The sequence below is a fragment of the Gorilla gorilla genome, chromosome 5 (genome assembly GCF_029281585.2).
Source record: "Gorilla gorilla gorilla isolate KB3781 chromosome 5, NHGRI_mGorGor1-v2.1_pri, whole genome shotgun sequence".
Classification (NCBI taxonomy): Eukaryota; Metazoa; Chordata; class Mammalia; order Primates; family Hominidae; genus Gorilla; species Gorilla gorilla.
In genome coordinates, this window is record NC_073229.2 from 35395040 (window position 1) to 35418698 (window position 23659).

A 23659-nucleotide genomic window follows, 5' to 3' on the forward strand; every position below is an offset into this window, starting at 1 on the left:
AAAAAAGAAAAAGAAATAAAGGATGGGGCTGGGGCCACGGTGGCTTACTCCTATAAGCCCAGCACTTTGGGAGGCTGAAGCGGGAGAATCACGAGGTCAGAAGTTCAAGACCAGCCTGGCCAACATAGTGAAACCCCGTCTCTACTAAAAATTAAAAAAAAGTAGCCAGGCATGGTGGTGGGCACCTGTAGACCCACTACTTGGAAGGCTGAGGGAGGAGAATCGCTTGAACCCAGGAGGCAGAGGTTGCAGTGAGCAGAGTTCACGCCACTGCACTCCAGCCCGAGCAACAAAGCGAGACTCTGTCTCAAGAAAAAAAAAAAAAAGAGAGTGGGAAGTACTATGGACTGAACGAACAAAAAGGTGCTAAGACCCAAATACAGGCGTGTCCTCAGATCATGCAATTCAAAGCTTCTGGTAACCTTATCAATAAATGCTAAATCTAGTAAAACTTAAAATAGCTGTAAATCTCGCAAAATTCCCTTTAAATTGTGTGCATACCCATGTGTGACAATCTGTGTAATCTTTAGTTCTGTAGTTTATATATCTAGTCACTTATAAAAGAACTAAAACAGTGGTTCTCAAAGTGTAGTTCTCAGATCAGCAGCATTGGTGTAGCCTATGAGCTTGTTAGAAAGGCAAATTTATTTTAATAAGCTCTTGAATTTGATTCTTCTGCAAATTAATGTTTGAGAACCACTATACTGAAACCATCAAAAACTCAGTGACCTGTTATTCTAATTAAGGCCTTGGTATATATAACCATGATTATAAGCTTAACTACAATAGAATTTTACCTAAAAGACCACCATTTTAATTAGTATCTTATTGTCTACCAAACACATATTTATAAACATCTTTTTAATATCAACTCTGAAAAATCAATGAGAAGTTAAATAAAAGCCGACCTTCGAGTTGATTTCCACCATTAAAGACTTACACAGAATATGTGTTTATGATGCACAGCCAACTATAAGACATTAGAAACTTTATAAAAACTACTACGGAAAAGAAATATTATGCACAGTATTGGAAAGGAGACTATCAAGAGTTAACAGGGGGCCGGGCACGGTGGCTCACGCCTGTAATCCCAGCACTTTAGGAGGCCAAGGCGGGCGGATCATGAGGTCAGGAGATCGAGACCATCCTGGCTAACACGGTGAAACCCTGTCTTTACTAAAAATACAAAAAATTAGCTGGACATGGTGGCGGGCACCTGTAGTCCCAGCTTCTCAGGAGGCTGAGGCAGGAGAATGGCGTGAACCCGGAAGGCGGAGCTTGCAGTGAGCTGAGATTGCGCCACTGCACTCCAGCCTGGGTGACAGAGTGAGACTCCGTCTCAAAAAAAAAAAAAAAAGAAAAAGAAAATACTGAAACAATTTTTTGAAAATAAAATGAAGTTGATGTTCCAGTTGATCGTGCCATTGCACTCCAGCCTGGGTGACAAGAGTGAAACTGTCTCAAAACAAACAAACCAACCAACCCCAAAAAAGTTAAGGGACCCTGCCTACCAAACAGATCTGGAGAGGTACCTCCTTGACTGGCAGTTTTTTAAAAGAGTTTTGAAGTACTAAAGACTTCAGCCACTAACAAATAAGAGTAAAAAGAGTCTGACAAGAGGAAAAACGGTTTTCTTACGGAAGAAAAGGTTCCTTTGACCTTACTACCAAGGAAGGCCCAATGTAACCCACCTATGTTTTCAGGAGTTCTTGAGAGAAGAGTTCTTCAGGTCTTTACATGAAATAAGCAGGCATGAGGGAAATAAGCTTTCTGTATGGACCTGAAGAGTGCTTTAAGATTTAAAAACAAGGCCAGGCACGGTGGCTCACGCCTGTAATCCCAGCACTTTGAGAGGCCGAGGCGGGTGGATCACAAGGTCAGGAGATCGAGACCATCCTGGCTAACACGGTGAAACCCCGTCTCTATTAAAAATATAAAAAATTAGCCGGGTGTGGTGGTGGATGCCTGTAGTCCCAGGTACTCGGGAGGCTGAGGCAGGAGAATGGCGTGAACCCGGCAGGCGGAGCTTGCAGTGAGCCAAGATCGCGCCACTGCACTCCAACCTGGGCCACAGAGCGAGACTCCACCTCAAAAAAATAAAATAAAATAAAAAATAAATAAATAAAATCTTAAAAAACAGCCAGGTGCAGTAGCTTACGTCTGTAATCCCAGCACATTGGGAGGCCGAGGTGGGCAGATCACTTGAGGTCAGGAGTTTGAGACCAGCCTGACCAACATGGTGAAATACCATTTCTACTAAAACTACAAAAATTAGCTGGTGGGTGGTGTGCGCCTGTAATCCCAGCTACCCAAGAGGCTGAGGCAGGAGAATCACTTGAACCTGGGAGACGGAGGTTGCAGTGAGCCCAGATCACACCACTGCACCCCAGCCTGGGCTACAGAGCAAGACTCCATCTCAAAAAAAAAAAATTAATCTTAAAAAATACTCTGTGGCCCTAAAGCAAAGTCTATACTTCATAATCATAAATAATAAATTTAAGTTCAAGGATTAAAGGAGTGAATTTTAGAATGTGAACTGGCTAAATCCACTGGGTATTCTCTCTCCAAGAAAGAAGTGTTCTTTATTTGGCAAAACATGTCAAAAATGCCACTGAGATTTAGACTAATTAAAAATTCAATCTGGGGATTAGAATTCAATACTACATACATATCAGGAACATTCAACGTATAAGGTACTGTGAATACATTAGCTTTTCAAATTATATTTAACCTGAGTTGAAGGATCAATGAGCTGGGCGCAGTGGCTCATGCCTGTAATCCCAGCACTTTGGGAGGCTGAGGCAGACAGGTCACCTGAGGTCAGGAGTTCAAGACAAGCCTGGCCAACATGGCGAAACCCTGTCTCCATTAAAAAATGCAAAAATTAGTCAGGCGTGGTGGCAGGCACCTGTAATCCCAGCTACTTGAGAGGCTGAGGGAGGGAGAATTGCTTGAACCCAGGAGGCAGAGGTTGCAGTGAGCCGAGATCACATCACTGCACTCCAGCCTGGGCGACTGAGCGAGACTCCATCCCAAAAAAAAAGGATTAATGAAAGGCAGCTGGGGTGGGGGAAGGCTATTCTATAACACTAACTCAGAACTCACTTGTAATTAACGACATTCTTTTCTTATAAACCTTTTCACATGAATAACCAGAGGCATCTTTTCAGTATGGCCAACTCCTTGTCATTCCTATATATCCTTCCTTCCTTCTATACAAAGCTCTTTTCTTCCTACTAGTTTTCTTGACTTCAGTTCTGTTCAACTCCCTTTTCTTCACATTATCCTTAGCAGTGCTCAGATTATAAAATCTCCTTTCTCAAATAATTTCACTGGATCTTTAACTATAAATATCAAATGCAGTCCATCATCAGTTTTAAGGTTCTGGAATCTTATTCTCCCAGGGAGCAGGTTTTTAATTCTTCAGCTAGAAAAATACTTTAAATGGCTAGAGGACTTGGACTGATTGGATAGGGTAAACTTCGCTGCTGAATGGCATAGGCTTATAAAATACAACCAATAATGTCTTAGATTTGGATGTTAAATTCAGATTATTGAAACTAGATTCAGGTCCAAGCACCGTGGCTCACGCCTGTAATCTCAGTGCTTTGGAGGCCGAGGCAGGGGTTCTGCTTCAGTCCAGGAGTTGAAGACCAGCCTGGGGAACATGGCGAAACCCTATCTCTACCGAAAAAATACAAAAATTAGCTGGGAGCAGCCGGGCGTGGTGGCTCACGCCTGTAACCCCAGCACTTTGGGAGGCCGAGGTGGGCGGATCACAAGGTCAGGAGATTGAGACCATCCTGGCTAACATGGTGAAACCCCATCTCTACTAAGAATACAAAAAATTAGCGGGGCGTGGTGGTGGGCACCTGTAGTCCCAGCTACTTGGGAGGCTGAGGCAGGAGAATGGCGTGAACCCGGGAGGCAGAGCTTGCAGTGAGCCGAGATCGCGCCACTACACTCCAGCTTGGGCGACAGAGCGAGACTCCGTCTCAAAAAAAAAAAAAAAAAAGACCTGGGAGCCTGAAGCAGGAGAATCACTTGAATCCCGGGGGGGGCGGGGGGGGGGGGCGGGTGGCGGAGGTTGCAGTGAGCCAAGATCGTGCCATTGCACTCCAGCCTGGGCAACAGAGTGACACTGTCTTAAAAAAAAAAAAAAGAAGAAAACTCAATAAAAGCTCACAGTAGTTAAACTCACTAAAAGTTACCTACAAGATACTATCACACTTTTTCTCATGTAACATGTTTGAAAATTGGGAGTAAGAGTTTTCTTAAATCACACCATGAAAAAGATACGCAAAATCAAGCAAACTGAAATATCTATAGATAGAAAATCGCACCATTGCACTTCAGCCTGGGTGACAGGGCGAGACTCGTCTCAAAAAAAAAAAAAAAAAAAAGAAAATACAAGATAATTACAATCTTTGCAATAATACTCTGTGCCTAATGAAAATGGTTTTGGCCGGGCAAGGTGGCTCACGCCTGTAATCCCAGCACTTTGGGAAGCCGAGGAGGGCAGATCACTTGAGGTCAGAAGTTTGAGACCACCACACCAACATGGTGAAACCCCGTGTCTACTAAAAATACAAAAATAGCCAGGCGTGGTGGCACACAACTGTAACCCCAGCTACTCAGGAGGCTGAAGCAGGAGAATCCCTTGAGCCTGGGAGGCGGAGACTGCAGTGAGCCAAGATCACACCATGGCACTCCAGCCTGGGTGACAGAGCTAGATTCTGTCTCAAAAAAAAAGTAAACAGTTTTAATTAGTGACATCAGACTACAATTTTTATTTTACCTCAAACTAAGATATCTGCCTTGTCGGGGACTTCCCAGAAAATGGATACAGCAAGTGGACTTTTTTGTCACTTATTAGAAAAATTAAGTAAATTAATATAATACCACACAAAACCTCTCATCACAAACAAAAGACCTACTTTGCATTAAACAATTTAATACATGCAAGTATTGAATTTAGTCACCTAAACGAAAAAAAACTTCTGATAAGAAGCAGGAAAATTCAGAGACAATATGAAGACCCTAAATCAGGAGACTAATTTGAGTAATAATAAAACTCTGGTCTCCCACAAAAAAAAAGACCCTAAATCAAACAGTTCTATTTAATTTCAAATTTCAATTACATATATATAATAAGGACTCAATTTTTAATAACTCCTTACCTATATACATATGCAAGGTCCTGTTCTAAAATCTTCACTTGTCCCATTTAACCTCCACAACAATTTTCACTTTACAGATGAGTAAATTAACTTGTCCAAGTCCAGGCAGAACAGGGATCCAAACTCAGGCTGACTCCATTACACTACAATGTTTTCCTAACAACTATCCTATCAACTATCCAATCCTATCAATGTTTCCATTTCTATTCCCACTGATTATATTAAGCATCTAGGATAAAGCAAATAAGGATAAAATAAAAGTTAAAAACTTGGTGACTTCTGGAATGATTTAAATATTCGACCTCTAAATATCCCTCCTTTTCAAATCTGAGAACACTCCAGCTATCAGATACCAGGCAGGACATACTTATTTGGGACAGAGTATCACAAAGAAGCTACCAAAACAAATAAAAACAATACTGTCATATAAACCATGGTATAGCAAACCATGACCTGTGGGCTGGGCCAAATTCAGACCTTGGTCTTTTTTCATACAAGCTAAGAATGGTTTTTACATTTGCTAAAGGACTGTTAAAAACAAAACAAAGGACAATTTACCACAGCAAAGCCTAAAAATTTACTATCTGTGTCCCTTTCAGAAAAAGTTTACTGACCACTGATCTAAACTACTGATAAAGAGGTTTCCTTCCCCTTTTTAAAAATAGCTAAGCAGTGGCTCATGCCTGTAATCCCAGCACTTCGGGAGGCCAAGGCAGGTGGATGGATCACTTGAGGTCGGGAGTTCGAGACCAGCCTGACCAACATGGAGAAACCCCATCTCTACTAAAAATACAAAATTAGCTGGGAGTGGTGGCGCATGCCTGTAATTCCAGCTACTTGGGAGGCTGAAGCAGGAGAGTTGCTTGAACCCAGGAGGCGGAGGTTGCAGTGAGCCAAGATGGTGCCGTTGCACTCCAGCCTGGGCAACAAGAGTGAAACTCTGTCTAAAAAAAAAAAAAGCTAAATGCGCCAGATGCAGTGGCTCATGCTTATAACCCCAGCACTTTGAGAGGCCAAGGAGGCCACACCACGTGGTGAGGAGTTCGAGACCAGGCTGGCCAACTTGGTGAAATCCAGTCTCTATTAAAAATACAAAAATTAGGCCGAGTGTGGTAGCTCACACCCGTAATCCCAGCACTTAGGGAGGCCAAGGCAGGTGGATCAGGAAGTCAGGAGTTCAAGAACAGCTTGGCCAAGATGGTGAAACCCTGTCTCTACTAAAAATACAAAAATTAGCCAGGTGTGGTGGTAGGTGCCTATAATCCCAGCTACTCGGGAGGCCAAGGCAGAGAACTGCTTGAACCCGGGAGGCGGAGGTTGCAGTGAGCTGAGGTTGCACCATTGCACTCCAGCCTGGGTGACAGAACAAGACTCCATCTCAAAAAAAAAAAATTAGCTAGGCGTGGTGGCCTGTGCCTGTAATCCCAGCTACTCAAGAGCTGAGGCAGGAGAGCTGCTTGAACTTGGGAGGCAGAGGTTGCAGTGAGCCAAGATTGTGCCACTGCACTCCAGCCTGGGCAACAGAGCAAGACTCTGTCTCAGGAGGGGAAAAAAAAAGCTAAACGCAGGAACTGACTTGTAAGACAAACTATATCTAGGAGGATTAAAGGCGGAGTCCCTTAGCTCTAAACCAGAAGATAAATGTCTGAAGCACACTACCCACACCACCCCACCCCACCCCCACCCCGGGACAAAAAGGGCAAAAATAAGTGGTTTCCTCTCACCAGGAGGTGGCAGTAGGTTCTGGTTTGCCCATGGGCTCAAGTTTTTTGTAGTGGCTACTAAGAAAAGCAAGCAGCCTGACCTCTCCAAAGAGCTGACTTTCTGTGCCTGACAATCTGAACAAAAAGGAAATGGAAAAGGAAGACAGGAACTAACCACATTCTCTTCAGTGACCTATTCTCTCAACTAGAAAAATGACACCATTTCTGGCCGGGCGAGGTAGCTCATGCCTGTAATACCAGCACTTTGGGAGGCCGAGGCGGGCGGATCACAAGGTCAGGAGATCAAGACCATCCTGGCTAACACGGTGAAACCCCGTCTCTGCTAAAAATACAAAAAATTAGCCGGACGTGGTGGCAAGGCACCTGTAGTCCCAGCTACTCGGGAGGCTGAGGCAGAAGAATGGCGTGAACCCAGGAGGCAGAGCTTGCAGTGAGCAGAGATCGTGCCACTGCACTCCAGCCTGGGTGACAGAGCGAGACTCTGTCTCAAAAACAAAACAAAAAAAATCAGCCGTTTGTGGTGGCGCATGCCTGTAATGCCAGCTACTCGGGAGGCTGAGGCAGGAGAATAGCTTGAACCCGGGAGGCAGAGGTTGCACTGAGCCGAGATTGCGCCATTGCACTCCAGCCTGGGCAAAACTCCGTCTCAAAAAAAGAAAGGAGAAAAGAAAAATGGCACCATTTCCTAAATGCATCTAGGCAAAAAGGTAAAGGGGTAGGGGAGAAGGCAAGTAAGAATGATCAGCTTGCATTATTCAGGGCTGTTCTTCATATTTGCTTCTACAATTCTTAAGAGTTATTACCCTTATAACCCTTCAGTTATTTGAGCAAGACAATGAATTTGTCTGCACAACTTCATGCAAGATGACATTTTAAAGATCAGAAGTTGGGCCGGGCACGGTGGCTCACGCCTGTAATACCAGCACTTTTGGGAGGCTGTGGCGGGTGGATCACCTGAGGTCAGGAGTTTGAGACCAGCCTGACCAACATGGCGAAATCCCGTCTCTAAAAATACAAAAATTAGCCGGGCGTGGTGGCGCATGCCTGTAATCCCAACTACTTGGGAGGCTGAGGCAAGAGAATGGCATGAACCCAGGAGGCAGAGGTTGCAGTGAGCCAAGATCGAGCCACTGCACTCCAGCCTAGGCCACAGAACGAGACTCCATCTCAAAAAAAAAAAATTAAAAAAAAATAAGTTAAAGAAGGAAAGTAGTAAACTTACAGCATTTCCCAGGAGAGCTAAACCCAGAAGTCAAAACAGGAAATTACAAGTCAAATGAACACATGCAGAAGTCATAGGTACTGGGTGACTGTACTAGCAAGTTGCCCTGACAGGCACTGGCAAACATCCACTAACAGCGCCAGACCTCTCATTGTTTCTTACTCCAACTTTCTGCTATACTACCAAAAGCTTAATTTTTGCCCAGAAACCCTTGGACACTTAATCAAATAACATTAGTATAAAACATGCCATGTCATGAAGCTTGCTTCATGATGACTCAGCAGCTTCTGCAAAACATCCAGTTGACAGCCTAGGATAATCAACAGCAAGTGGGTAGACCCTATGTCCACCAAAGCCTCAATAAGGACTAAAGAAAGTCCTTATTTTTAAGATTTTTTTTAAAAAAAGGAGAATATTCTTTTGAATATACCTGAATACTTTTCTTGGGTAGTGGTAGTTTCTGCCAATATTAAATAGCACCTACAGTGTTGATCAAGAAACCCCTAAATACCTTTACTTCCCAATTCAAAAGCTAAAATATGTTTTCTTTTTTAATTAAATAGGACAAGAAGCATTTTAGATAAGGGGCAATGATAAATTATCAAGATTTAAAACAAAACTACACAGCCTGAAGTCGTATCAACTCTAAGACACCTGGGATCATAGGTGTTATGCTGTTAAGACATCATCTCCCCAAAATTAGATTTTTATTTTATCTAAGTACATTTAAGCTGTGATCAGGGGCCGGGCGCGGTGGCTCACGCCTGTAATCCCAGCACTTTGGGAGGCCGAAGCGGGGAAATCACGAGGTCAGGAGATCGAGATCGTCCTGGCTAACACGGTGAAACCCCGTCTCTACTAAAAATACAAAAAATTAGCTGGGCGTTGTGGCGGGCGCCTGTAGTCCCAGCTACTCTGGAGGCTGAGGCAGGAGAATGGCATTAACCCGGGAGGCGGTGCTTGCAGTGAGCCAAGATCGCGCCACTGCACTCCAGCCTGGGTGACAGAGCGAGACTCCGTCTCAAAAAAAAAAAAAAAAAAAAGCTGTGATAACTTCAGACATCTGGAAAATATTAATTCCCTTCTAACCTCTATCCAGACCATCCAATGACCTATATTTAAAACAAGTCATTTTTCTACATGTCATACAAGAAAATCTAAGCACTCAAAGGCATTCATAGGAGAAAAGAAAGCATGCATGTGTAACTTCCATTCTACAGACCGATTAGGTTAAATGGCCAGGCTTGTGACCTGAATTCTAATCTTAAATCTGCTCGCAAATACCCCTTTTCTTCACAAATCTGAAAACTAAGCACTTTATGTACATATCTGGGGGAAAACTGGTGGGAGTAATAACAGTGCCAAACCTAACCAACAGTAGAGAACGACTGAAAATACCTGAACCACAATTTTTACTACTCAAACATTTCCCTCAAAATAAAAAACATTTAAGAAAACTAAAAAAAAAAAAAAAATCCTCAAATCTTTACTTTTTTTTTTTTTTCTTCGAGACAAGAGTCTCGCTCTGTCGCCCAGGCTGGAGTGCAGGGGCAAGATCTCTGCTCACGGCAAGCTCCGTCTCCCGGGTTCACGCCATTCTTCTGCCTCAGCCTCCCAAGTAGCTGGGACTACAGGCGCCTGCCACCACGCCCGGCTAATTTTTTGTATTTGTTAGTAGAGACGGGGTTTCACCGTCTCTGGATGGTCTGGATCTCCTGACCTCGTGATCCGCCCGCCTCGGCCTCCCAAAGTGTTGGGATTACAGGCGTGAGCCAACGCGCCCGACCCAAATCTTTACTTTTAAAAATCTGTTGATAATGACACAATTTAACAACATCAACCATGTGAAAGTGTGTAATCTTTATTAGCATCCAGAATGAAATAATCTAGGAAGTCTACCTTTAACAGTAGGCAACAAGTTATCAGATCCTTTTGCTACACTTTTGTTTTTCAACAAATTTAAGACACACACTTCCCACCTCAGTATCACTGATAAGTGGCTTTATTAAAATAAGTTAACATTTTCCTATTCAATACTTCTAACAATCAATATTTTAAAAACGGAATTTTCTCAGAATCAACTATCTCATTTACAATTAGGATAATCCTTTTTTATAATTTTAAACATCCAGGAGTTCATACAGTGGCTAAACTATAAGACCACCAACATTCCTGGAGTGTCAAAAGTAACTACACTTCTAGAATACGCCTCATAATATTAAAATATTTTGTGTATGAGATCAGAGCTGGAGTCCCGGTCAACTGTGGAGAATGGCCAATTCCAGCCTCCAAAATAAAGGCGGGGGTGGCGGTGGGGGGGGGGGGGAGTCGCGCAGCAGAGAAAAGACGTAAGGGTGGAGAGGGACTTTCAAAATGCCCCAGTGCCACGGTTAACTATAACCCGGTTAAGAAAATCTAAGCCAATGCTCTCAAGATGAGAAGGGCCACAGGCAGGGGAAACCGAGAATTAACTCATAGGCTGAGACTAAGTTATTCCACTTTCCATGTAACAGCGCCCCCCACAACTCCCCGTCTGCCCCACAGTTAAGATTCCAAGGGGCAGTCCCCCCTCCCCAAACACACTAAAGAAGGGACACCAGAAAACAGCAAGTATAAGTGCCATCAACCACATCTTTTCCTTTCTCCCTCGAGAGAACGTGAGTAATACCCTCAAATTCCAAATCCCCGCCAAAAAATAAAGAAACGCGCGCATCATGGGCCTACAATTTCTTTTCCCGCCCAGAGCCTGCCTGGGAAAGCCCCTGACCCAGAGGGTTGGGGGAAAGGCGGCCCAAACCACACGTGTGCGCCGCAAGGCTGGGCCTGTCTCAGCCCACTTCCCGTCGCCACCCCCAACGGCCTGAGCTCCCCCGGAGCCTCACTCGGGCCTTTCCTCAGGCCCTCCTGTCTGCTCCACGTGGGGCGCCGGGGCCTCGAACCGCCCGTCCCCTCCAGCCGTTTCCCCACCCGCCAGGCCACCGCGGCGTCGGGGTCCCATACCTGATGCTGTTGTCGCCCCTGCTGGTAAGGCTTAATTGGCCCCTGGTGGCAACGCCGAGTCCGGATCTTGCCGCCACCGCCCCCTCCGACTCCTCCGGCTCCCGAGGCCATGGCGGAGCCTCCGCCGCTTCCCGCTCCGGGGCGGGTAAGGGGGCGGGAGAGGCAGAGGCGGAGGCCTTAGAGAGCCCCCCCCGCCGCCCGGCCCCGGCCCAAAAGTCCGCCCGCGCTGTCCACACAGTGGGCACAAGCACCCCAGGAACCGCGAGGTTGCGAGCAGGAGCGGAGAGAGAGTGAGTGCTGGCAGCGGGGAAGGGGGTGGCGGCCGCAGAGGCCGAGGAGGCTCCGGTCCGGCCGCCTCTGCGGACCCCCGCCTCTGTGTATGTCACGGTCTCTATGGAGATCTCCCGCAGAGGACAGCACGAACAGCTCCCGGCGGCGCTGAGGCCTAACTCGACCGCCGACTGGTGGGAGTTCTTCCGTCGCCCTAGCCGTAGCTGCCGCAGTTGAAGCCGCTGGCGACGCCCGCCTACCCCTCCCCTGTGCGCACAGCGCCCGCCCCGCCGTCGTCGTCGTCCCTGCAGCCTCCGCCGCCGTTGCGCCTATTACCCCTGCTAAGGCGGCTGCCGCGGTCGCGAGCCAGAATGTCGTCACTCATCGGCGCCCGACGCATTTGCATCATCATGCTGCGACGAGCTGATAGGCAAAGAGGAAGGACTGGTCGAGTCCACGCTCTCGGCCGCGCGGCACGCTGGGAAACGTAGTTCAACAACTGAACGCGGATTCTCGGAAAGGAAGAGGGACGGGGAAGGAGATCTCCGGGGCGCCGCAGAGGCACAAAGCCAAGGGGTACTTTTGCTGTTCTTGGCTGTAAATTAGACTTTGAAAAGGCACTTAACATAAAAACAGTAACCTCTTCCCATTCTCCTTCTCCCTGTCGGTTGGTTAAGTAGGCAGGAAGTAAGCAGATAATAAAATCAAAGACAAGAGCTAATGATTTAAGGAGGAAAAAAAAATCTGTGGTTGAAAAATAAAGTCCATGATCCTTAGAATTAGAAAATATATACGGCTTCATTAATGTTTCTTTAAACATATAAAGGTTTTGTTGCAGACACACGGGGCTGGAATTCTGGTTCTGCCACCCAACCTATTTGACCTTGGATGAATCAAAACCGTCTGAGCCTTAGCTTCCTCCTCCATAAAATGGGAGCTTTGAAATCCACCTTATAAAGCTGTTGTGAGGAGCAGACGTGATCATCTATGGAGAGCATGTATATTTGCTAATAGACGAAAAATGCGATGAATGATTACAATTATAACCCATGCAGTCAGCTAACATTAGGGGTAAGTGATATATCTTTAATAATAAAAATATACCATATTTGCTCCAAATATTTAGGAAACTAAGTGAGCTAGACTCAAAGACTGAATCCACAAAATGTATATTCTAGGAGTTGACGATTAGAAAGGTCCTGGTGATCACATAGTCCAACCCTCTCATTCAACCAACCAGACAAGATGTCCAGAGAAATTTAGGTGGCACAATCAATGACACTGAGATGGGTAATCAAAGCCGGGACTATAACCCAACTTTTCTGTAAGAGCTAAAGACAAATAGCCAAATGATTAGGGAGGAAAAATCTGTTGTGAAAAATCTTAGACTTACTATAAATCTTTTTTTTTCTTTCTTTCTTTCTTTCTTTCTTTTTTTTTGAGAGACAGAGTCTTGCCCTGTCGCCCAGGCTGGAGTGCAGTGGCGCGATCTTGGCTCACTGCACCCTTTGCCTCCCAGGTTCAAGCTATTCTCCTGCCTCGGCTTCCTAAGTAGCTGGGACTACAGGCGTGCACCACCACGCCCAGCTGATTTGTGTATTTTTAGTAGAGACGGGGTTTCGCCATGTTGGCCAGGCTGGCCTTGAACTCCTGACCTCAAGTGATCCACCAGCCTTAGTCTCCCAAAGTGCTGGGATTACCCGTGTGAGCCGCCACGCCCAGCCTATTTACTATAAATCTACCACTTACTAGCTGTGTAGCCTTGGGGAAGTTACTGATCCTGTTTCTTTCTTTTTTTTTTTTTTTTGAGACGAAGTTTTTTCCTCTTGATTTGCCCAGGCTGGAGTGCAATGGCGCAATCTCAGCAACCTCCACCTCCTGGGTTCAAGCGATTCTCCTGCCTCAGCCTCCCCAGTAGCTGGGATTACAGGCATGTGCCACGACGGCCGGCTAATTTTGTATTTTTACTAGAGACGGGGTTTCTCCATGTTGGTCAGGCTGGTCTCGAACTCTCAATCTCAGGTGATCCGCCCACGGCCTCCCAAAGTGCTGGGATTACAGGCGTGAGCCACCGCGCCCAGCCCACTGATCCTGTTTCTAAGCTTCGTTTTTTTCATCAGCAAATAGAGCGAATATTGACCTCACAGGGTAGTGGTCTGGTGAAAGGATTAATGTATATCTAGTTCATAGTAACTGCTTAGATAGAAAGCATCCAATATCAACCATCAATCAGATATAAATAATTAGTTCCAAGACATTTATACTATCTCCACAATCAAACTGCACAATTCAGGTTCATTGTTTAAATCATACAAGTGAAATTGTAAAGCCAGTCTTCTAGTGCCTTTGAACTTGTACCTTTCAGCGCCTAAAGAAACTATGCTATACCAAGCATAGGTGTACACATCAATGGCTTTCAGTGGCACCTCTGACCATAACCATCAAGATCAAGACAAGTTGCCAAATATGATAAACAAAATTAATCTATTTTCTCTTCCGCTGTCTCATCCTAGCTTCATGCCTCCTCCCACCACTAACTTCCCACTAAATTCTCCAGGTATGCCCCCTCTTCCTCCTGGAGCACTTCGTCTTTCTTAAAGACAGTTGTTTCCCTCAGGTGCTGTCTTCCTCCTATGCAGAAATCCTATTCTTCCACAAATCCATAGCTAGATATTTGACAGCCAAGTAAAGTAATTCACGATAAGCTAACTCATAGGGAAGATCTGTACCTGAATCTTTAATTGGGTTATACGTAGAGGAGATTAAACCGTAGCCACATCCCATCTGCCCTCTTCACTCTATGAGACCCAGAGTTTCCACCACAGAACAGAGGACTGACTGGAATCAAAGCTCCCCCCTTTCTTGGAGGCTATTCTTTGATGTGCTGGACACCCTTCACAGCCAACCTTTGAAAGGAAGAGAGACGCGAAAGAATTGGGCCAAATGTAGACAATGCTTCAGAAATAGAAGATTGGTAGAACTTGAGGAGATATGGGAAAATCCACATTCCTTTTACCCATGCTCTCAACTTTTTACCCATTTCCACAATTATTTTATTTCTTGGAAGTAAAATAGTATTTGAGGGAACTATAATGCATTAATCTCACATTCATGTGATTGAGTCATTGGAAGCCGTGCCAGGCTTGAGAGCAGAGAAGGAATAAAGAGACAGGAGGAAATCTGCATTCAACCTGGACCTAGTTTTTTCAGCCAAATAAATGGCGCATTGGGAGACACTGCAATTCATGAAAAGCTCATTGCTACAATAGTCCTCCTCTGCCAAGAAACTTCTTTATTTTTTCCCCATATAATATAGTAGAAAGTGGCCGAGCATAGTGGCTCACACCTGTAATCCCAGCACTCTGGGAGGCCAAGGCGGTGGATCACTGGAGGTCAGGAGTTCGAGACCAGCCTGGCCAACATGGTGAAACCTGTCTCCACTTAAAAAAAAAAAAAAATTAGCTGGGCGTGGTGGTGCTCACCTGTATAGTCCCAGCCACTCGGGAAGCTAAGGCAGGAGAATCGCTTGAACCATGGAGGTGGAGGTTGCAGTGAACTGAGATCATGCCACTGCACTCCAGCCTGGGCCACAGAGTGAGACTCCATATCAAAAAAATTAAAAAATTAAAACAACAAATATATATATATATGTATATATATATGTAATCAGCTGCCAATTATAAATTAGCAAATAGGCTGCTGACCCATCTCTAATAGATAAGGAGTATCCACTAATTAAAAGTGAAATACAATTTAGTCTAAACCCAACCTAGATTGAAAAAGAGCCATCATACGTTCTTCAGAAGGTACTAATACAATTCTGGCCAAAAGAATGTTTAAAGATGACAAGTACAAGAAGTTACGAAGTTTTATGTAGTTATTCCACCCTACCAAAACAAAATGAGGTATCTGCTGTGATGTCTATTAAAACAAATTATCACACTCATGCACAGCATAACAATGTTTCAATCAACAATGGGCCCAATATACAATGGTGGTCCCATAAACAGCTGAAAAATTCGTATTGCCTGGTGATACTGTCTTTGTCCTAAGGTCTTATTGCAACACATTACTCACGTGTTTGTGGTGATGCTGGTATAAACAAACCTACTGTGTTGCCATTTGTGTAAAAGTGGAGTATGTACAATTATGTACAGTACAGAATACTTCATAATGATAAGTGGCTGTTTCTGGTTTATGTACTTACTATGCCTTTTTTTTTTTTTAACAGGCACTCCTTGCCATTTCCTGTTGCTACCATACTTTATTATTTTAAAGTGTATTCCTGGTCAGGCACGTGGCTCACACCCGTAATCTCAGCACTTTGGGAAGCCAAGGCAGGAGGATCACTTGAGGCCAGGAGATTGAAACCAGCCTGGGCAACATAACGAGACCCCTTCTCTACAAAGAAATGAAAAAATTAGTTGAGCTTAGTGGTGTGCACCTGTAGTCCCAGCTATTAGGGAGGCTGAGGCAGGAGGATCACTTGAGCCCAGGAGTCTAAGGCTGCAGCGAGCTATGATCTCACCACTGCAGTCCAGCCTAGGTAACAGAGTGAGACCCCATCTCTAAAGAAAAAAATAAAGAAAATGAAGCTATTGGGTTTATTTATTATTTATTTATTTATTGCCTGTTTGCTTGTATTTTAGGGAAAGAAGGGCCACACAATGGGAAGATATTTAAGGATGTAAATCATTATATTCTCATTAACTTACTGTGTTCTCTCTCTATTGGGAATAAAGTAATATTTAAGACTAAATTAACTAGTATGAGCAAATTTTGATTAACTACATATATCACTTGATTCCAACATGCCATATATTTCCTCTTCCTGACTACATGCATCAATGTATACTAGACTTTGGTATATATGTGTTTATGTACATTACATTATAGTTTAAGGCATATTTTAAATTCAATCTTGAATGGAAACTCAGTTTTATTGGATGAAATAATAACCAAATTTAGGAAGGCAATCCCATCCTAACATTTAAGACAGTTAATGAATTAACTGAGATTAATTCATTAAAACACAAATATTTATTGAGATATTTATGTGTTGGTTTCTAGTCTTGGCATTTAGTATGTCAGTATACAAAACTGTAAAACAATCTCTGTCTACATGTTATGCTACATTTTACCATTTTATTGAGTTATACTAAAGTTTACTATTTTATAATCTATTAATCATTAGCACTTAACACTGATAATTCACCTTAAAAATGCTACACTCAAGCCAGGCACAGTGGCTCACACCTGTAATCCAGCAGTTTGGGAGGCCAAGATGTGCGGATCACCCGAGGTCAGGAGCTTGAGACCAGCCTGGCCAACATGGCGAAACCCCGTCTCTACTAAAAAAATTAAAAAATTAGCCGAGTGTGGTGGCACATGCCTGTAATCCCAGCTACTTGGGAGGCTGAGACAGAAGAATCGCTTGAACTTGGGAGGCAGAGGTTGCAGTGAGCGGAGATATCATGCTACGGCACTCCAGCCTGGGGAACTGAGCCAGACTCTGTCTCAAAAAAAAAAAAAAAACTACACGTAAATTCTAAACACATGCTGTTGAATCTATCTCATACAAGAAATCAAGGGCGGGCACGGTGGCTCATGCCTGTAATCTCAGCACTTTGGGAGGCCGAGGCAGGCAGATCACGAGGTCAGGAGATCAAGACCATCCTGGCTAACATGGTGAAACCACCGTCTCTACTAAAAATATAAAAAAATATATTAGCCGGGCGCGGTGGCAGGCGCCTGTAATCCCAGCTACTCGGAAGGCTGAGGCCGGAGAATGGCATGAACCTGGGAGGCGGAGCTTTCAGTGAGAGGAGATCGTGCCACTGCACTCCAGCCTGGGCGACAGAGCGAGACTCCATCTCAAAAAAAAAAAGAAAAAAGAAAAAAAAAAGAAATCAATTGGTTTAGTTTCATTTAATAACATAATTCATCAGTTACATTACAAAACTGGACTTATTAAGGTTGCAGTCTGTAAAACTATAACATTTGCAAACCTTAGTTTGCTAATACTAAGCTTCTTTATTTTTTAAAAGCATTTGTAGAGAATGCTCAAGTTTATCAGACCCTAACTTATTAAGGCATTTCTTTTCAAAAGCATGCAAACCAGTTAACATGCAAACAACCCTCACATACCTATCACCCCACCACCATCAGACAAGCATGAACTACCCAGTTTAAACAAACAGTGACTTTTGGCCTCTTGCTGCTACTCTGACCAGCAAGCACCAGCAGCAGCCCCCGGGAGCTTGTTAGAATAAAGCAGCTCTGCCCATCCCAAGCCAACACAATCAGAATCTACATTTTAACAAGATCACCAGGTGAACTGTATTACATTCTAGGCGCATTGTTTCAAAACTTAACCATGCCACCAGAAGTTATTAATCTGAAGTTAGATTAACTTTGAAGGCAAGATAATGAGGTACCTGAAGTTCCCGTAAAGAGCAGGCTTAGGAACTTCTGTTCCTTACTAATCTACAACCATCAACAATTTAAGAATTGATGAACCAACAACTTATACAACATGTAGTTTTTTTTTCCTCTTCTTTATCATTCTGTACCTTTCTCCTTTACCACAAAGTGAGCAGAAATGGAATGAACCATTTTTTAATTATTCTTTCATTAACTTTTTTTTTCCAAAGGAAAAAGGTAATCTAGCAGAAGTTATTAACATCTGAAATGGTAAGGGTCTAAAACTGAGCATTAGTAACGAAATATACTTAAGCATAGATATTTCAAGAACCCCTTGCTAATTCCCATGTATCCTTTTCTTATACAAATTTTCTTTTAGTCACTGCTGGTTGTTTGGTTGGTTGCAAAAGAAAAAGAAAAATTTTATTTTAGAACTAATTCATGAAAAAAAACATGGATGTAAAGTAAACCCTAATCCAAGAAGCTATGAGCAGAGATGAATTCCTAAAAGAAATATCAGGCTACTTTCTTAGAATTGCGATGACTTTTCTCATTCCGTTGTAGTCACAAAATCATTTTTAAGGTAGAAAAGCAAGCAGGCACTCTAGGAGGGAACATTCTTAGGCTTGGATTGGCATCTAATATATCTGGAATGCTAGATGAGAACTCAGGCAACTTATGCTAGATGAGAGAATTCAGGCAACTTGGAATAAACTGTAATTTTTCTAAACTGTAAAGGCAGGAATGGTAGCAGCTTTCTACTCAGCTTTCTACTTGACAAATCATAAAAACAATTAGATTACTTACCTCTAGTAGCTTGACCTCCTTTTTTTTTTTTTTTTTTTTTTTCAGACGGAGTCTGCCTCTGTCGTCCAGGCTGGGGTGCTGGAGTGCAGTGGCGCGATCTCGGCTCACTGCAAGCTCCGCCTCCTGGGTTCACGCCATTCTCCTGCCTCAGCCTCCCGAGTAGCTGGGACTACAGGTGCCCACCACCATGCCTGGCTAATTTTTTTTTTTTTTTTTTTTAGTAGAGACGGGGTTTCACTGTGTTAGCCAGGATGGTCTCGATCTCCTGACCTCGTGATCCGCCTGCCTTGGCCTCCCAGAGTGCTGGGATTACAGGCGTGAGCCACCGTGCCCGGCCATAGCTTGACCTCTTAAATAGCTGCTATGAAGCTAAGACAATAATTGGACACAGTATTTTCTCCAAACATTACTTCTGGAAAAGTTCAATTTGATAACAATAATGGATATGTTAGTCTAAAAGTTTCCAGAAGAAGTCATCAAAAGTATTCTTTCCGCAACATGCCTATTGTTCTTAACTCCTGCAATAGAGAAGGCCTAAAAAGCTGTGCAATACAAAAGGTGAAAAATCATATTTAAAAGACTTACATACATCACCCCTTGTGTAGGCCAAATACAAGCATGTTTGCTCATGTGAACAGTTAAACATCAAGGGCAGATAATGAGGTAACTGAAGTTCCTGTAAAGAGCAGGCTTAGGAATTTCTGTTCCTTACTAATCTACAACAACCAACAATTTAAGTAAGAACTGATGAGCCAGCAACTTATTGATCATGTAGATTTTTTTTCCTTTTACCATTCAGTAACTTTCGCTTTTACCACAAAGTGAGCAGAAATGAAATGAACCATTTTTTAATTGTTATTTTCATTAGCTTCTATTTCCAAAGGAAGCTAGGCTACTAGCTGAAATGAAAATCTGGATTTAGCACATCCTTATTCTGTATCATCACAGGTAGCAGAGTTGATTTAGCAGAGCAATTACACAAGCATAATGGTTAGTTAAGATGATTTTAAGCCAATATCTATAATCCATGGCCAGTGGCCTCAATGTAGCTTACCTTGTTTGGATCCATTATAATGACAGTAGGATATCATGAGCTACCAAAAGTAGGCTTCTTTAAAACCAAAAAAAAAAAAAAAAAAAAAACCCAATAAAAAGAACTCTTCAAATATTCTCCAAAGCAAAGATGAGTGAGGTTATATCATTCTACATTTAGTATTAAAAAGGCAGTATCACCAAACAAATTCAAGGCAACTTTGCAGACGTTGAGCAAAACCTACTTAAACAACCACCCCCAACTACAGAAAACTCTCCCCCTCTCCCCATGAAGGTGTAGCTTCCACTATGTACCCATACAATGTGTAGAATAAAAGCATCAAAGCAGACCACAGGCCTCCAAGAAGGCCACAACCAAGCAACAAAGAGCATCAACTAGCCGCAGTTAAACCCAAGCCATAACTTAAATGCTTTCAATTAGTAACAGTTACATTTTCTTTTTCACTTGTTTGGTCATAAAATCTTGCCCCTTCAATGAGTCAGCAGTGACTCATAAGCACTTCCTACAAGAAGCACCTGCTTTTAGGCCCATCCTTTCCAGCTGAAGTGCTGAGACCCAGGATTGATTTTAGCTTCATCCTTGCTGATGCTTGAGTTTAATCACTTGTCTCTCTCATACTGGATATCCATGTTGGCCAGCAGTTACTCTGCAAAGTAGTGGTCTGCTGCTGTGCAGTGAGGAGGCAAATCCACAAAAGGGCACCAGGAGTAGTAGACAATTGGGAAGGAAATGCCATTTTTCTCTCTTCACTCTTGTCCACTATAGCTCTGCCTCTTTGATTCCTCATCATAAGGTCCCAGCCTTTACAACTATGCCTCCTCCTATACCGGCAGAGTCTCCTCTCAAGGTTTAGTTTTGGTTTACAAACAAAGAGGAACTGACTTTTTCCCTACACCACTAACTTTAGAACAGGGTCCTTTGAAAAGTATCCAAAACTGAGGTCGGGAGTTCGAGACCAGCCACACCAACATGGAGAAACCTCGTCTCTGCTAAAAATACCAAATTAGCCAGGTGTGGTGGCATATGCCTGTAATCGCAGCTACTCGGGAGGTTGAGGCAGGAGAATTCCTTGAACCCAGGAAGCGGAGATTGTGGTAAGCTGAGATCGCACCAATTGCACTCCAGCCTGGGCAAAAAGAGCAAAACTCTGTCTCAAAAAAAAAAAGAAAATCCAAAACTGAGATGGAGGGGAAAAAATGCGACAGTTCTGAGAAGCTTTCTGCCTTAATTTCTTCCTTTCTTTCTTTCTTTCTTTCTTTCTTTCTTTCTTTCTTTCTTTCTTTCTTTCTTCTTTATTATTATTATTATTTTTTGAGATCGTGTCTTGCTCTGTTGCCCAGGCTAGAGTGCAGTGGTGAGATCTCCGCTCACTGCAACCTCCGCCTCCATTGTTCAAGTGATTCTCCTGCCTCAGCCTCCCAAGTAGCTGGGACTACAGGCACCTGCCACCAAACCTGGCTAATTTTTATATTTTTTAGTAGAAATTGGGATATCCTAATTTCAAGTTAAAGAAAAGAACAAGAAAAGTGCGGTGGTTAGTTTTACATGAGATCCAAACAAAACAGGTCAGATCACTTGTTTAAATTTCTGCAGCAATTTTCCACTGAAAACTTCCTATATATGGAAGGAATATAGAAAAAGAAAAGAGGAAATGTTTAAGGAGTGATGTCAGACAGAAGAGAAGCAGGCTGAGACGAGCAAGCAGGGAGGGCAAATTTTAAATTCTGGCAAATAGTCACTGCTAGACATGTCTGAAAATACCATCAAAAATTCTGCCAGGTTCACGGCCAACCTGAACTCACCCTTGGTGTATTTTCCCTCTATAAGGCAGTCTTTTGGGTCCAGATTGGCTCCTTGTTGACCTAAATTCAAAAGCTGTAAAAAAACGAACGAAGGATGAGTGATACCTTGCAGAAATGGTGTTACCGAAACCCAGAGTGTCACTTACTGGCGTCATAAATAATGAAGGACTAATAAATAATACATGGAAAAGAAAAGACCCTCGTCATTGTCACTTCATGTTTTCCTCACATTTTGTATCCATAAGGCCAGGCACAAATTGAATGAATATTTATTGAAAGGATGAATGGACATTTATATGAGGTTTCACAATTCCTTATTTCCCTCAACAACTTTTATGTTATGCAAATGTTTTCTGTGTTTGAAAAAAAATACCTTAAAATGAAACTTGTTAAAACAATCTTTTATTGCTAGAACACTTGAAATCTCCCTTTTGCTTTTAAATACAATTTACCTGAGACCATGTACTATTTGCAGTATCAGAGGTAAACAGAAAAATCACTTTTTTTTTTTTTTTTGAGACGGAGTCTCACTCTGTCGCCCAGGCTAGAGTGCAGTGGCGCGATCTCGGCTCACTGCAAACTCCGCCTCCCGGGTTCACGCCATTCTCCTGCCTCAGCCTCCCGAGTAGTTGGGGCTACAGGTGCCCGCCACCACGCCCGGCTAATTTTTTGTATTTTTAGTAGAGACGGGGTTTCACCGTGTTAGCCAGGATGGTCTCGATCTCCTGACCTAGTGATCCACCCGCCTTGGCCTCCCAAAGTGCTGGGATTACAGGCGTGAGCCACCGTGCCTGGCCTCCGAAAAATCACTTTTATGGACTCAGATCAAGATGGTGCTTTCTCTGGGGGATTATGCCAAAATAGGAATGTGACCTGAAGGGAGAAAGAAGTGCACTTTAAAAACAGACCTTCGGCCGGGCGCGGTGGCTCATGCCTGTAATCCCAGAACTTTGGGAGGCTGAGGCGGGTGGATCACGAGGTCAAGAGATCAAGACCATCCTGGCCAACATGGTGAAACCCCGTCTCTACTAAAAATACAAAAATTAGCTGGGCGTGGTGGCACGTGCCTGTAGTCCCAGCTACTTGGGAGGCTGAGGCAGGAGAATCGCTTGAACCTGAGAGGCGGAGGTTGCCATGAGCCAAGATCACACCACTACACTCCAGCCTGGCGACAGAGTGAGACTCTGTCTCAAAAAAAAAAAAAAAAAACACAAAAAAAAAACAGGCACTTTAGAAGGCTGAGGTGGGAAGATTACACGAGGCCAGGAGTTTTAGACCAGACTGGGCAATGGTGCAAGACCCCCATCTCTCCAAAAACAGTTTTTAAATAGCCGGGTGTGTTGGCATGCACCTGTCATACTAGCTACTCAGGAGGCTGAGGAGGGAGAATCACTTGAACCCAGGAGTCTGAGGCTGCAGTGAGCTATGATCATGCCACTGTACTCCTGCCTGGGTGACAGAGTGAGACCCTGTCTCTAATAAATACATACATACAGAATGACAGACTTTCAGGAATAGCATTCAACAGTTATAGAAGACCATGTATTCTGCAGATGGTAACATGATAATGGGATGTGTCCTGCCATTTAGGGACAAGTGGAAGTGGTCATACTCTTTTTTTTTTTTTTTTTTTTTTTTTGAGATGGAGTCTCGCTCTTGTCACCCAGGCTGGAGTGCAATGGTACGATCTCAGCTCACTGCAACCTCCACCTCCCGGGTTCAAGCGATTCTCCTGCCTCAGCCTCCTGAGTAGCTGGGATTACAGGCGCCCACCACCATGCTCGGCTAATTTTTGTACTTTTAGTAGAGATGGGGTTTCACCACGTTGCCAGGATGGTCTCCAACACCTGAGCTCAGGTGATCCGCCCGCCTTGGGCTCCCAAAATGCTGGGATTACGGGCATGAGCCACTGTGCCCCACCAGAAGTGTTCGTACTTACAAGTATTTTGAGTAAATACATATGCAGATAAATTTCCTTTTGGAAATATTTGTTGCTTAGGATTTTAAACGATTTGCAGATTAAAAGCTTCAGATTAGCTGTCATGGTTTCCCCTCCTCAACTTGGTGGGCTTGGAGTCAGGACTTTCAATTTAAAGAACGTGAGTACAATTTAGTGATTCTTTAGCAGAGAATGCTATTTATTTATTTATTTATTTATTTATTTATTTATTTATTGA

General features: G+C 43.5%; 1 protein-coding gene and 1 long non-coding RNA gene across 4 annotated transcripts in view; one reads left to right on the forward strand and one right to left on the reverse strand.

The window, feature by feature from the left end:
* Window positions 1-11739, reverse strand: part of NUP153 (nucleoporin 153) — a 92646-nt gene extending 80907 nt beyond the window's left edge. The window contains exon 1 of one of the 2 annotated variants that reach the window (XM_019028648.4): window positions 11127-11739. In XM_019028648.4, the coding sequence (XP_018884193.3) occupies window positions 11127-11237 (111 nt within the window). In that variant the 5' untranslated portion in view covers window positions 11238-11739. 2 annotated transcript variants of the gene reach the window in all.
* A 54-nt stretch (window positions 11740-11793) lies between these two features.
* LOC134758714 (uncharacterized) lies at window positions 11794-16155 on the forward strand. 2 transcript variants are annotated; one of them, XR_010134185.1, is made up of 3 exons: window positions 11794-11972; window positions 12223-12467; window positions 15628-16155. It is a non-coding gene; the product is annotated as an uncharacterized lncRNA (long non-coding RNA). The 2 variants fall into 2 exon arrangements; XR_010134184.1 differs by having other exon boundaries at window positions 12235-12467.
* Window positions 16156-23659: the final 7504 nt, after the last annotated feature.